General features: G+C 41.8%; 1 protein-coding gene across 7 annotated transcripts in view; it reads right to left on the reverse strand.

Annotated features, from left to right (window-relative positions):
* The window catches only part of KIF13B (kinesin family member 13B), a 193,805-nt gene that overhangs the window by 19,657 nt on the left and 158,900 nt on the right, over positions 1 to 15,248 (reverse strand). For 6 of the 7 annotated variants that reach the window (XR_010159235.1, XM_063816266.1, XM_016959285.4 and 3 more), the window contains 2 exons: positions 12,180 to 12,288; positions 5,795 to 5,928 (listed from right to left, as the gene is read on the reverse strand). Coding sequence is in view for 6 of the 7 variants with exons in the window: in XM_063816266.1 (XP_063672336.1) it covers positions 5,795 to 5,928; positions 12,180 to 12,288 (243 nt within the window). In the remaining variant the exon portion in view is untranslated. Of the gene's footprint in view, positions 1 to 804; positions 932 to 5,794; positions 5,929 to 12,179; positions 12,289 to 15,248 lie in introns of those variants that run through there. The other variant, XM_016959287.4, reaches the window with a different exon arrangement.

Genomic DNA, 15,248 nt, shown 5'->3' on the forward strand with positions numbered 1-15,248 from the left:
TTGAGTATTTCTTTAAGGTGCTGCTAAGTCCAGCACTGGATGCCTCACGCAGAGCCGCAGTCACGCCAGTGTGTGCGCAGGGCAGTCCAGCCACCGTCATCAACATCCACTCTGCTTCAGGCTTACTTGATTGGTGACACAGAGGAAGGCCCTGGCTGCAGGGCGACTTTAATTCCATAATGTATATAACACAGTCTCCCACAAACTCTTTGGTAGAAAGAGGGAGAAGTGTGGAGTGGAGAAGGTAGTTACCAGCTACTTGGAACTGAAATGTGCTGGTCTGTCACTCTGTGGCTTGACAAGTGATGTCTACTTCCAGGTACAGAGCCCTGCCTTAGGCCTTATTATGTTCAATATTTCAATAGTCTCAAATGCAGAGAGATTACAGCTTTAGAAGCGTGTGGACAGCCAGAATGTATGCATTATTTAAAAAATTACTCAGAAAGATCTTGATATCCTGGGAATGTTAAAACAACATCAAAGATAAAAAATTCTAGGAATGAATCTGAAGTTCCTCATTACTTTCACACATCAATTAGACCACATAATAAAAGAGAAGTAGTATAGTGACAAGAGTATCAACAGACAAAAAACCTGGTGATGTTACCCGACCAACAGCACAATGAGCTAACACCTTTCAAAAGCAAGCCCACCCAAGCGCAGTTCCACGCTGCGTCGGTAGAGGCCACCATTTAGACGAGGAAGGAAACACTGCCAGCATTTGCAAGCCCAGGGGGAACTCTTCTCATTTCTGGACTCCTCACTTTAGGAAGCACCCTGGCGAGACAACTGTAGAATGACGAAGCGTTTCCCAGATGAGATGTGGGAGACTCATCTAGAGCTGTTAAGACGGGGGAGGTCTGAGAGAACAAAAATTCTAAGAGAGCTATCATCACGCCACTGCACTCCAGCCTGGGCAACAGAGCGAGACCTTGTCACAAAAAATAAATTAAAAAAAGAAAAATAAAACATCTACATAATAATAAACTTATTCAAATATTTATATAAGAAGATTATACATATATATTTTGGCTGGGCGCAGTGGTTCACGCCTGTAATCCCAGCACTTTGGGAGGCTGAGGCAGGCGGATCACGACATCAAGAGATCGAGACCATCCTGGCCAACATGGTGAAACTCCGTCTGTACTAAAAATACAAAAATTAGCGGGGCATGGTGGCAGGCGCCTGTAATCCCAGCTACTTGGGAAGCTGAGGCAGGAGAATCGCTTGAACCTGAGAAGCAGAGGTTGCAGTGAGCTGAGATTGCACCACTGTACTCCAGCCTGGGCGACAGAGGGAGACTCCATCTTAAAAAAAAATTATATATTTTAAAGGCTGTAATACTCACTTCATCCAAAATGATGGTTATTCGTTTTTCAAGTGCCCATGAAGGATTAAAGATACTTACTTAAAGAATATCTGCTAATCTAAACACCTTAAAAATAGGGTCTTGCTGGGCAGGGTGGCTCACATATACAATCCTGGCTTACATATACAATCCTCCCCACTCCCTTTACTTCCTGGTAAGAACAAACTCTGAGGCAAAGACTGGTTGATTATCTTGTTCCTGTAGAACCCCCAGGAGGGGGAGTAGAGATTGTTTTAAAAGTCCAAACTTCACATTGTAGGTATCAAATCTGATTTTCAAGTGCATGGAACTCCATTATAACAAAGATTACTATTTTAAAAAAATGAGGAACACTAAAGGAGTCTAGCCAATACAGCATTTTTCTTCTTCCTGTTATTTGCAATTCCACAGGCACTAAAAATGCCCTTTTTCAGAGAAGAAACACACTTCAGAGTACAACAAGTGAAAGCATAAAGCATATTCAAAGCATATTTAAAGTATGCTTCACTTGTTGTACCCTGAAGTGTGACCCAAGTAAGAAAAAGTTTTCTTGACATTATCATCTACAATTCTAATTTATTTCTCACAGAGCTTTAGTAGAGATGGTCAGTGAAAATGAGATAACCAAGAGCGTCTCTGATCAACTAAATCCAAAATGAAAAGCTAAGATTTCTCTCTCCTTTGGAAATGTTCTTTAGCACTTCCACCAACCTAGGAAAAGAAGGTTCTTAAATATGTCTTCATCCCTCTAATCCCCACTCAGCCATGCTTCTTTCACCTCTAAGCTGTAAACACAGTCCTGTCTACCACTGAGTAGCACTTGGGACCCACAATCTAATATTACAGTCTGGGCATGGTGGCTCACACCTATAATCCCAGCCACTTGGGATACCAGACGGGAGGACTTGAGCCCAGGAGTTCAAGACCAACCTGGGCAACACAGCGAGACTCTGTCTCTAAAAATAAAAATATTTAAAAAGTTAGCTGGGCGTGGTGGAGCGCACTTGTAGTCCTAGCTCCTTGGGAGACTGAGGGTGGAGGATTCCCTGAGCCCAGGAGTTCAACGCTGCAGTGAGCTATCATCGCACCACTGCACTCCAGACTGGGCGACATACCAAGACCCTGTCTCTAAAATAATATTATTATAATCTGTTCACATGTCAAACAATAGACATTTTGCATCTTCTATGTACCAGGCACCATTCTGGCACAACAAGCCTTGCCCTCAAGGAATATTGTGGAGAGGGATAATTGATAAACATATAAACCAAACAATAACTCCCGATAAAAAGGTCAGAAATGGGCCTGGTGTGATGGCTCACGCCTATAATCCCAGCACTTTGGGAGGCTGAGGCGGGTAGATCATTTGAGGTCAGGGGTTCGAGACCAGCCTCGCCAACATGGCGAAACCCCGTCTCTACTAAAAATACAAAAATCAGCCAAGTGTGGTGGCAGGCGCCTGTAATCCCAGCTACTCAGGAGGAGGAGGCAGAAGAATCCCTTGAACCCAGGAAGTGGAGGTTGCAGTGAGCCAAGATTGCACTACTGCACTCCAGCCTGGGCAACAGAGCAAGACTCTGTCTCAAAAAAGAAAAAAAGAGAAAGAAATGGTAATGTAGTGCCTGCGTGTATGGTGGAGGCTGTTCTGGTGTGGCTGTTCAACAAAGCCCACTCTAGACTCAGACGTCCTTCCTCAGAGTGGCCTTTCCTGAATGTTCTATGGGAGGCCTTTGGGAAGAGCAGCCTGGGTGGGTGGCAGGGCCAGCGCCAGAGCTCTTAGACTGAAGGCGCTTCACATGCTTATAGGCTAAAAAGGCGGCTTATCTGGCTTAGTACTGGTGAGCGAATAAAGAAGAATGAAGATTCAAGGCCGGGGGACAGGCCCTGCAGGGCACTGTGAGCCACAGTGAGAAATTCACATTTCACTCCTTTCAGTGGGAGACACTGGAAGGTGTCACACCACTGACGACTGTGAGGCTGTGAAAGATCATTCTGGCTACTCTGTTTAAACAGCTAAAGCCACGGAACTCAATGAGATTTATGCATGGAAGGAAACAGGTTTAAAAACAAAAAAGAACGCCCCCGTTGGAGCTCTGGGCACTGGATGTAAAGACTTGATGGAATCTACAGTCCCAGGAGAGGATCGCGGACCGAGGGAAGGGAAGTCAGGCGAAGGAAGTTGCACTGAAGCCTGGAGATGTAAGTGTTTCCAGCATTATGTTGACGCCAAGTCTGCAGGATGAGGACAAGGCGGTGTGGGCAAGGGGGAGCTCCCTGGCCACCCTGAGAAAAGGGAAATGCCTTCCAAGGAGCAGAGTTCTCACAGACCAACTGGAATGTTCTGGTTTTACTACCAGGTATCTTCATCAAGACCAGTTTTAGATTTATATACTTTATATATTTTTATTTTTATTTATTTACTTTGAGACAGAGTCTCACTCTGTCACCCAGGCTGGAATGCAGTGGCATGATCTTGGCTCACTGCAACCTCTGCCTCCCGCGTTCAAGCGACTCTCATGCCTCATAGCCTCATTCTAATTCTCATAGCCTCCTGTGTAGCTATGACTACAGGAGCACGCCTAGCTAATTTTTGTAGTAAAGACAGGGTTTCGCCATGTTGGCCAGGCTGGTCTCAAACTCCTGACCTCAGGTGAGCCACCTGCCTTGGCCTCCCTGAGGGCTGGGGTTATAGGTGTGAGCCACTGCACTCGGCCATATATTTTATATTTTTGTGAAATACAAAATATTTGTATGAGGCCAGTTTTCCCAAACCTTTGCTCATATGTGCTCAAACAATAAATGAACAGACTGGAGTAAATGAATAAAAATTGCTTAAGAAATCTTTTACATATTTCAAGGTAACCTCTAACCTGGGCATTATAAATTATAGTTATTCTCCAATCACTACATTTGTTTCTAACACACTGTTGTTCCTCTCACTTCCAGAGAGAGCTAATCACTCATTGCCAAAACAGTAAGAGCATAAGTAAGTTCTACAGGTAGCAGGTGATGTGACTTGCTACATGGAAAACTGAAAATAGCTTTAAAGGAGAATAGTAACGATGGCAGGCTGACTCCGACTTCCAACGTGATTCCAATTTCCTTCAACCTACGTGACTCTGCCTTCACCAAACAGCAACTGAAAACACTGGATAGCAGACTTCACTGAATAAAAATAAGAATCACCACAGACAGGCACTTATAAATGCAGATTACAAGGTCTCTCCAAGTTAGCTATGGGTTCCCAGCGCAGGCCGAGAAACTATTTTTTAAAACAGCTCCTAAATCTGACAGTTCATGAATCACACTTTGTGAAACAATGATGCAGAAGTTTAGAAGTGAATAACGTACACAATAATGACCCACTGGTTCAGTTCTGGTGGATCTCTGGGGAAAAAAAGCACTGGGAAAAATAATCACTGCCTACCTCAGTCCCCACAGGACTAGGCTCCTGCAGTCATAGATTCATTTCAGTAACTCTCAAGCCCCACCATGTGTCTAAATACAATTTAAACAGCTGCAAAATCTTGGTTTTAATTGTTTCATCTACTGTATGTGTATGCTTATTTATATGCTCATATAAAGCTAGATTTTTAAAAATTACATATCTGCATGGCAGCCTGATAAAACTAATTCCTTCTCCCCTGAATATGCATTCATGCACTTAGAAAATTCTTTAGTTAAGTCTCAGACGATTCACCTGGATTACTGCAACTTGAATGTTTAGAAGAACGTGGAGAAGCTGATGTCAAAAGACCTATTTGGACAACAGAACTTGCCCTGTATGTGTTTTTGAATGAGTATAAATAAATCCTCATTTATCATTTTCTGCTGAGTTAACACCTATATAACGCTGGTAATTGCATTTCCAATGGGGTTCCCATTCACTATTGCATAAGAGCAGTTTCCTGATTGTTTGGAAAACCTTTTCGCATTTGCTCTAATACTTACCCTAGAGCTGGGTAAAGAGTTTTAAGAAAAAAGGAAATAAGACAGGTGATCACTTTTCAGTGAAAGAACAGGTTATCCACAGTAGAGAAAACAGAGGTTGAGAGGGAAGGGCACTCATGATATAAAATTGTTTGAAAAAACAAATGAAATCAAAAAATAAAAATAGAATTACATTTTCTACTTGGCAATACACAAACAACGCTAAGTGCACTTCATAAATTTTACTACCGCTGCTCTAAGTGTTATTACCATACATCACATTAGCAGTGTCCTTGGCACTTTTTAAAAGCAGAAAGGAAGGAGTGTGTCCGTAAGTTTAAACAGCTCTGTTATCTCTGAAGAGAGTGGAGGAGAAATGACCGACAGCTGTTTCTGGGTTTAAAAACCCAGTTTAGCCCCCACCCAGAGGCCGCACCTCCACCTCCAGCTTTGGCGTAACACAGAGCACCGGTTTATTAGAAAAACGTTCACAGCTGTTTTCTCGGTGCTTTTTACCTGGTGTGCGAGGGGAGACGGCCGCTTGCCCCTCTTCTCATCGCGGACGGGAAAGAGAGACTTGAGGAGCTTTGGCATTTGCGGCACGAAGGATTTGACAGGATTCAAGTAGGATGCTGCGAGGTTACTGAGTCCTGCCCATATTACAGGGGAAAAAGATAAAACAAATACAATTACATAGACATCTTCTTTCCTGTACATTTGACAGACATCACTTGTCAGCAAATCTAACAAAAACCAAAGGTATCCTTAAAAAATATTAGAGAAACACAGTATTATTGTAGTTTACATAATTTCCCTCAAACATAGTAATGTCTCTTTTTCAATTAAATAGCAGTAACTGGGGTGCTGCCAAAATGCTCTAGTATGCAGTGTTCCTATCAGCATCAGAACAGTAATTCACCTCTATCCTGTCACTAATTGGCACAAGCATTCACTTCTGCCCTAGAATAAAATGGGATTGGTTTTTAAGTCACACTGCCAATGACACAGATGTATAGCTCTTTGTCTAGACTTTAAGCTCTTTGAAGTCAGGGACTATGTCTTATTCAATCTAATTTTTCATAACTACTGAAGGAAGATGATGAAACTGACCTTTTGGGAAAAGGGTAAAGGGTAGTGTTTGAGTTGTCTGTTAAAAGTCAGGGAGAGACGCCCTGAACAACTTACGTTCTTACCTGCTGTTAATTTCCAAAGACTGGGATCAGAGGTACAGACAGGTATACTTATGATATACTAAGACTTCTTCCCCCTATTAATTTATAGTAAAATCTAATCCCAAGTCATAAGTGATAAAAAGCCGTATTCACACAACATTTAGAAATGAACAAGCAAGTCACCTTAAGGAATACATTTGCCTCAACAGATACACACAACTCCCCCCAGATCTCTTCTCCACACTAACCCTGAAAGGATTCCAAACTTACTGGCAATTCAGTTGGTAAATGGATGGATACAGCTGTAAGGTTTCTACATTTTACATAAAGCAGTAGAATATTAAGTGTAAGTATACGGCAAAAAGTTAAAGATGTACATTGTAATCATGAGGGCGACCACTGAAAAATAAAAAAGCAAAGAGATGGCTATACCGAGCCGAGAGATAACATCATACCTCAGTTTAGAAAAGTCCAATTATTTACAGCAAGGCAAAAACAAGGATGAGAAAAATAAGAGAGGAGACAGAAAATAAAATAGGGTTAAGATGAATAAAGATCCAAAAATATACAATTATTTCAAAGATGAGGAAAAAAATTACAATCTAGAGTTTTGTATCAAATTAAACTAACATTCTAGAGTAAGGACAATCCCTCATTAAGTAAAAATCTAGCCAGTAATGAATCAAAGGCCGCACATATCACTAAATGAGACCATCAGACATTATGTGTCTCCAACCTCCCGACCACACATCCACACCCACCCACCCTACCACACGCATCCTTCTCAAATCAGCTGAATCAAATCAAGGATCTAGCTCTACCTACCAGTTCACAGGCAATACAGGGGACAGAACTTTGCGTTTCAACAGTCTCACGGGAACACAACAGGAAAAGTAAGAATGAACAGAATCTGCTGTGCAAGAACCTGGCCTACTGTGCCAGTCTACTCTACAAGAACCTGGTTTCTTCAACAAACACAATGCATGGTCGTGAAGTATTTCTCGCCAATAAAAAATAAATGACTAACGCAATCAACAATCTGGGAAAATTTAACACGTATGGTAAGCAAAAGAGACAGACACAAAAAGGACATACATCATATGGCCCCATTTATGAAACTGCAGAAGTAATCTAGAGAAGTAGTCGTCAGAACACTGGCTGACCACAGGGAATGGGAATTAACTGGAGTCATGTCAATGTCCTACATTTTGACTGGGGTATGAATCACATGGATATATACAAATACATTTGGTAAAACATTAAATATGACCCACAGTCAACAAAGGAATCAATAAAAATAGACCATGAGATGTCTAGATACTGGATTTAACAGACCACGACTTTAAGGCAGCTTTCTTAACCAAGTCCAAAGATGCAAAGGAGAATACAGTCTTGACAAGTGCACAGACCAGGAACATCAGCGGAGAAATTAAAACTAGAAAAGCAGCAGCAAATGGAAATTCTAGAACTGAAAAAAAAAACAATGACTGAAATGAAAAAATTCCCTGGATGTGCTTAACAGAGCCCTGGAAATCACAGAAAAAAATTATCCAACTAGAAAAAATAAAAAGATTAAAAAAAAAAAAAAAAAAGAACAGAGCCTCTGTGACCTGTAGGACAATATTAAACAATCTAACCTATGAGTAATTAGATTCTCAGAAAGAGCAGAAAGAGAGAAAAGGATGGGGGAAAAGTTTTAATGAATAATGTCTAAACATTTCTCACGATTGCTGAAAAACATCAATTTACGGATCCAATAACTTGATAAGCAAGTTAAATACTAAGAAAATGATAACTAAGCAAATCATAGTACAGTTGCCACAAAGATAAAGAGAAACTTCTGAAAGTAGGTGAACCAAACAAAGATACCACACTGAGTGGGAGGTGACAAATGATGGCTGAATTCTCAGCAGAAAAGAAGGAGCTGGAGATGAGGAAACATCTTTGAAGTGCTAAATGAAAAAACCTCCAACTCAGAGTTCTCTATCCAGTGAAAATATTCTTAAAACAACAACAAAACAAAACAGTGAAATAAAGATACTTTCAAAAAAGGAGAGCATTTTTCTCCAGGAGGACTGTACTCTTAAGAAATACTAGGCTGGGTGCGGTGGCTCACGCCTGTAATCCCAGCACTTTGGGAGGCCGAGGCGGGTGGATCACCTGAGGCCTGGAGTTCGAGACCAGCCTGACCAACATGGAGAAACCCCATCTCTACTAAAAATACAAAAATTAGCCAGGCGTGGTGGCACATGCCTGTTATCCCAGCTACTTGGGAGGCCGAGGCAGGAGAATCACTTAAACCCGGGAGGCAGAGGTTGTGGTGAGCCAACATCGGGCCACTGCACTCCAGCCTGGGCGACAAGAGCAAAACTTCATCTCAAAAAAACAAAACAAAACAAAACAAAACTACAGAATATTCTTCAGGCTAAAAAGAAAGAAAATCAGATTAAAATAAGACCTTCAGGAAAGACTGGATACTGCCAGAAATACTCTGAAAAAAACAAAACGAAACGAAACAAACAAAACATAAAAGATTATCCATTTTTTTCTGTATTCTCTCAAAAGACAAGTAGTGTTTTTCTGGTTTGTTTTTTGTTTTTTTTTTTTTAAGACACAGTCTCACTCTGTCACCCAGACTGGAGTGCAATGGCGTGATCTTGGCTCACTGCAACCTCTGCCTCCCAGGTTCAAGTGATTCTCCTGCCTCAGCCTCCCAAGGAGCTGGGACTACAGGTACCTGCCACCACACCTGGCTAATTTTTGTGTTTTTAGTAGAGACAGGGGTTTCCCCATGTTGGCCAGGCTGGTCTTGAACTCCTGACCTCAGGTGATCCCCCCTGCCTTGGCCTCCCAAAGTGCTGGGATTACAGGCGTAAGCCACTGCACCCAGCCCAAGCTTTTCTTTTCTTTTTTTTTTTTTTTTTGAGAAAGGATCTCACTCTGTCGCCTAGGCCTGAGTACAGTGATGCAATTGTGCCTCACTGCAGCCTCAACCTCCCAGGTTCAGGTAATTCTCCCACTTCAGCCTCCTGAGTAGAGGGACTACAAGTGTGTACCACCACGCTCGGCTGATTTTTGTATTTTTTTGTGGAGATGGGGTTTTGCCATGTTGCCCAGGCTGGTCTCAACTAACCCACACCTCGGCCTCCCAAAGTGCTAGGGCTACAGGTGGGAGCTACCGCACCCGGCCTACAGGTGGCTATTTTAAAGCAAAAAGAATAACGTCATAAAGTGAGGTTTGAATACCTATATATGTAAAAGATGAAACAACAGTACAAAATGAGGGGCCCAGAGGAACAGGTCAATGACTTACACTGTTGCATGGTTCTTGTATTTGTGAGGTGAGGGTGACGTCATATGAACTCTAAGCGATTTGATAAGTTAAGGATGCCAAGTAGGGTTTCTGAGCAAAGACTTTAGCAAACAAATACAGGTGTCCAAAAAAGCAAAAAGAGGAAATAAAATGAGATACTAACTTTTTTTTATTAACCCAAAAGAAGGTAAATAAGGAGTTACAGTGAAACAAAAAACAGAATGGCCAAGTAGAAAACCAATAAAAACATGGCGGACCAGAATGGGAGGCAATGGAAGGGTTCGTGAAGCATGCCAATTGAAGGGCAGGAACTATGAGATGAGATTCAGGGGGAAATAACTGGACCCAACCAAATGTTGTCTACAAGGCAATCGCTTTTAATTTAAAGACAAATACAGGCTAAAATTTTAAAAGCTGAGAAAAAGATACATTGTGCAAACAGTAAATAAATTTGATGCAGTTATATATAAATGATAGGTAAGAGAGATTTCAAGGTAAGAGTATTCCCAGAGATAAAAGGGACATTTCATGATAGAAAGGCCACTCTATCAGGAAGATATAACAATCTTAAATGTGTGTATACCTAATTATCAGAGCTTCTAAATGAATGAAGTAAAAACTGGTATAAAGGGAAATACAGATAATTTTCACAATTATATTTGGGTATCTAATGCCCTCTCAAGAACTGATAGAATAGGCCTCCACCAAATCAGCAAAGATCCAGAGGATTTGAACAAGGCAATAAACCACAGTGACCTAATTAGATATACATAGAACATCATGTCCCCAAACACAATAGTGCACATAGAATATTAACCAAGATAGAACACAATCTGGAATACAGATTACCCCCAAAAATAAAAAAGAATTAATGCTAGTTGATAAGTCATGGATCAAAGAAGCAATCAGAGGGAAATTTTAAAATACTCTGAATAGAATGAAAATGAAAAGCACAACATACCAAAATATGTGAAATGCAGAAAAATTTAAAAAATCAATTGCAATAGAAAAAGCCAAAAACTGGTTCTCAGATTAATATATATGATAAACCTGTCAGAAAAGTATTCAAAACAGACAATAAAAATTATCAGTATCAGAATAAAAAGAAGGAACATCACAAGAGATCCTATAAGTATTTAAAAAATAAGGTAAAGTGGCCAGGTGCGATGGCTCATGCCTGTAATCCCAGCACTTTGGGAGGCCAAGGCCGGCAGATCACAAGGTCAGGAGATCGAAACCATCCTGGCTAACATGGTGAAACTCCATCTCTACTAAAAATACAAAAAATTAGCTTGGCATGGTGGCACATGCCTGCAGTCCCAGCTACTCAGGAGGCTGAAGCAGGAGAATCGCTTGAACCCAGGAGGCAAAGGTTGCAGTGAGCCGAGATCGCACCACTGCACTCCAGCCTGGGCGACAGAGTGAGACTCCATCTCAAAAAAAAAAAAAAAAAAAAAAAAAAAAAAAAAAAAAAGTAAAGTGATGTTTATGAAAATAAACTTAATAATCTAGATAAACTAAGAAACTCCTTGAAAAAAATATAACCTATGATAGGTGACTCAAAAGGAGACACAAAGATCTAAACATTCCCATACTAAATAAACTTGCTGGGCGCGGTAGCTCACGCCTGTAATCCCAGCACTTTGGGAGGCTGAGGCAGACAGATCACCTAAGATCAGGAGTTTGAGACCAGCCTGGCCAACGTGGTGAAACCCCATCTCTACTAAAAACACAAAAATTAGCTGGGCGTGGTGGTGGGCGCCTGTAATCCCAGCTACTTGGGGGGCTGAGGCAGGAGAATCACTTGAACCTGGGAGGGGCAGGTTGCAGTGAGCCGACATTGCACTACTGGACTCCAGCCTGGGTGACAGAGCAAGACTCTGTCTCAAAAAAAAAAAAAAAGAAACTCAAGTCATAATTTAAAATCTCCCCACAAAGAGTATTCCAGGCCTGGATCATGTAACTAGGGAATTTCATGAAACATTTAAGGAAGAGGTAATACTAATCTTACATAAACTCTCCCAGAAAAAAAAAATGAGGAGAAACATTTCCCAAGTCGTTTTATGCAGCCAATGCGATCATAACAAAACCTAACAAAGACATGAAGATGAGAAGATAAAACATCACAGATATTTACTATAGAGCACATACACAAAAGTCCTTAAAAAAGAGGTGCAAAGAGATTCCAGCAATGTACAGGCTAACACATCATGATCAGGCGGTATATATCAGAGCAATGCAAGATCAATCCAACATTCCAGAGCCAATGGAACTCAACCTGTTAAGGGGAGAAATGAAACAACTCGATGGACATTATCTAGCAGAACAGTGGCTGCCTGGCAGGAAATCCTAATTTAAACTTTCTGAAAGATGCTCAGATTTCTGACAGTAAATGACAAGTGAAAAGATAACTTACCTGGATCTGGAGAATGGTTATTCTGGGGAGAAACAGAGAGGGCGGGGGCAGGAGCTATTCCTCTGGAAACTGTGGTTTGGGATACATCCTGCTGACTTTCCCACCGGCCCTAGTAAAGACAAAATTGGCAATTTTGTTTCAAGTTATTCAATTAACCAAACAAAAAAAAATTACAGATACTCAAGAAAAAAAACTGTTATATATTACTAAAGCTCCTTTGAATATAAGCTTGATTACATAAGCACTTTTTTTTTTCTATTTTAAGAGACAGAGTTTCTGTCACCCAGGCTGGAGTGCAGGAGTGCGCCATCATAGGGCATGTAACCTCTAACTCTTAGACTCAAGCAATTCTCCCGCCTCAGCCTCCATAGCAGTGGGAACTGCAGCTACATGCCACCACATGAGGCTAATCTTTTTACTACTTTTGTAGAGACGGGATGTCACTATGTTGCCCATACTCAAACTCCCAGCATCAAGCAATCCTCCTGCCTTGGTCTCCCAAAGTACTGGCATTACAGGTGTGAGCCACCATGCCCGATCAGCACTTTTCTTCTACTTGTCATCCTGCTTATTTTATTAATTTCCCCAACAATAATAATCATACCCCCACACACACATTTGGACAGCCCCTCCATACTGCAGTTTACAGTCTCCCATTAAGCTCTGTCCTAACATGTTTTCTACTCTGCATCCTGTTGCCTCCCACAGAATACAGACGTATTCCTTCTGCAATTCTCCCTTCGGTTCTGCTTTGAGACCACTTCTGCTCTTTTGCCTCAAGATACCCTTTTTCACTCAGTTCTCCACAGAAACCCATGAACAACTCTATAGTCAGAGGGTGTCTCTTCTCTCTACTCCCAGACTGTGTTTCCACTGACTCACATATAGTGCATAACAGTAAATATTACCAAATCTCTCATTTTAAATAGATATTAAAGATAAATTACAGTCAAACCCAAGTCAAATAATTACAAATTCTCAATGATGGAAGTCTCTGAATTATCAAATTTTATTGTATTCTCAACTTATTTGTAAATTCCCATTAAAGACATTTCATCAGTTGATGGATTAAAAGACCATTCCAAAATTCATGGTGAGCCATAAAAATAGTGATACCATCAAAGCACTTTTAACTTCAGCCCTATCTAGGGGAGAAATAAACCCCAAATGTTGCTTGTACTAAAACTGATAAGAGATGAGACGTAAATCTTTTAAATGCTTTAAGTTCCCTTTGATCTCCTGATAGTCACTGACTTCTTTACCACTGGAGTTTAATAATCGTGTGCAATATGAGTTTGAGCTAGTGCTGCACAGATGAATAATCCTAATGATTAACTCAAGGTTTTTTTTTTTTTTTTGAGACTGAGTTTCATTGGCGCAATCTCGGCTCACTGCAAACTCCACCTCCTGGGTTCAAGCAATTCTCCTGCCTTAGCCTCCCGAGTAGTTCGGATTACAGGCATGCGCCACCATGCCCGGCTAATTTTGTATTTTTAGTAGAGATGGGGGCGGGGGGTGTTTCCTCCATGTTGTTCAGACTGGTCTCGAACTCCTGACCTCAGGTGATCCGCAAGCCTCGACCTCCCAAAGTGCTGAGATTACAGGCGTGAGCCAACGCGCCTGGCAAGTTTTCTTTACTAATTGCCTGATCAGCGACATGGGGACAGTGAGTTCTCCACTGCTCTTGAAGATGGATTGTGGAGGAAGGGCCTCTTAGGTTTCAGAAATGTATTGGAAACCCATCTGCTTTTAGCAGTGACCTAAGTACTAATCATAAAAATCAATAAGCCCTAAGTGATCTGGGTCCTGTGCACCTCAGAGAATGCCACTTTTCCCTAGGAACTCTCTCAGCACTTGGTATCCTTTTTAAAAATGGTGTGATGGTCAGGACTGATTAGGAAGCAAGGAGAACAAGGGAGACAGCAACACGTGATCATCGAGAACGTAAGCTCTGAAATACTTCAGCGGAGGAGCGCTGGCATTCCCATGAATCATACGCTGATTTACATACTTGAATGTTAATTTTTGCATTCAAATTTCATGATCTGTCTGGGAAGCTGTGGCCTTGTATACCCCGGGATATCACCATCAGGTGACTGAACACTAAGATCAGCCCTCCATGGAGTTTCTCAGAGGAAGAAAAGCCACCTGCTTTGTGTACAGTGGCGAGCTCACACATGGCTGTTCTGAAGACAACTTACTTAATTTGAGAGTATTGTTTCATATTTTAGATTTTCTTTGTTTGACAGCTGATATGGCTGCGGTCTGTCCCTAAGGAAAACTAAGCCGCTGATCTGGAGTCGGCACCTGGGCTGCTTGACGTAGAATTGGGCGAAAGACAAATCATGGAGGTGCCACCTCTTCCCCAAGGCACACCCAGGCCCCGATGGCTTCAGGGGCAGTTCTTCCCAGCAGGCACTACCCAATCAGAACAGAGCAGTAACTCCATCTCATTTACTCAAATACTGAAAGTGAGAACACTGAAAGATACACAATGCGTAGATCCTGCCAGCCCCGCAGAGCGTGACAAACAGAGACACGGCTCACTCTGCCCTCTACCTGAACAGTCATCTTAACCTTGAGGAACCTCACATGCTCCCCCACAACCCCACCTATCCTGATCCCACTGTCCTGAGACAGGGACCTCAAATCGCGCTGGGATGGAACAGGCTCTGCTTCAGAGGGAGCAACCAATGCAGATGCTAAACTGGGTACCACGCGCTTCCCTCCTCCAGCTGACGCCTACGAATCTCTGCGGAAACGCTCCACTGGAATTACTCACTCGATTTTTCTCCTGCACTACAACCTCCATCCTCTTGACAGAGGTGAAAAGTGTGGTTCAGGGTCCGGCTACACACACTGTTCCCCAGGGACAACGCAATGACTATCTTCCCAATACGTTGTATGTGCTTAGCTGTCCTAGAGTTATCCTCCCTTTACTAAAATGTTGGGGTAGATTAAAAAAGAAAAAAAAAAAAAGAAAGAAAAATGAAGCAACCCAGTTCAATGTACTTCACAGGGAGATGAACTCAGGACCATGGACTAAAAAGGACTTCGCAGGAAACCTCT

This window comes from Pan troglodytes, chromosome 7 (genome assembly GCF_028858775.2).
Source record: "Pan troglodytes isolate AG18354 chromosome 7, NHGRI_mPanTro3-v2.0_pri, whole genome shotgun sequence".
Lineage (NCBI taxonomy): Eukaryota > Metazoa > Chordata > Mammalia > Primates > Hominidae > Pan > Pan troglodytes.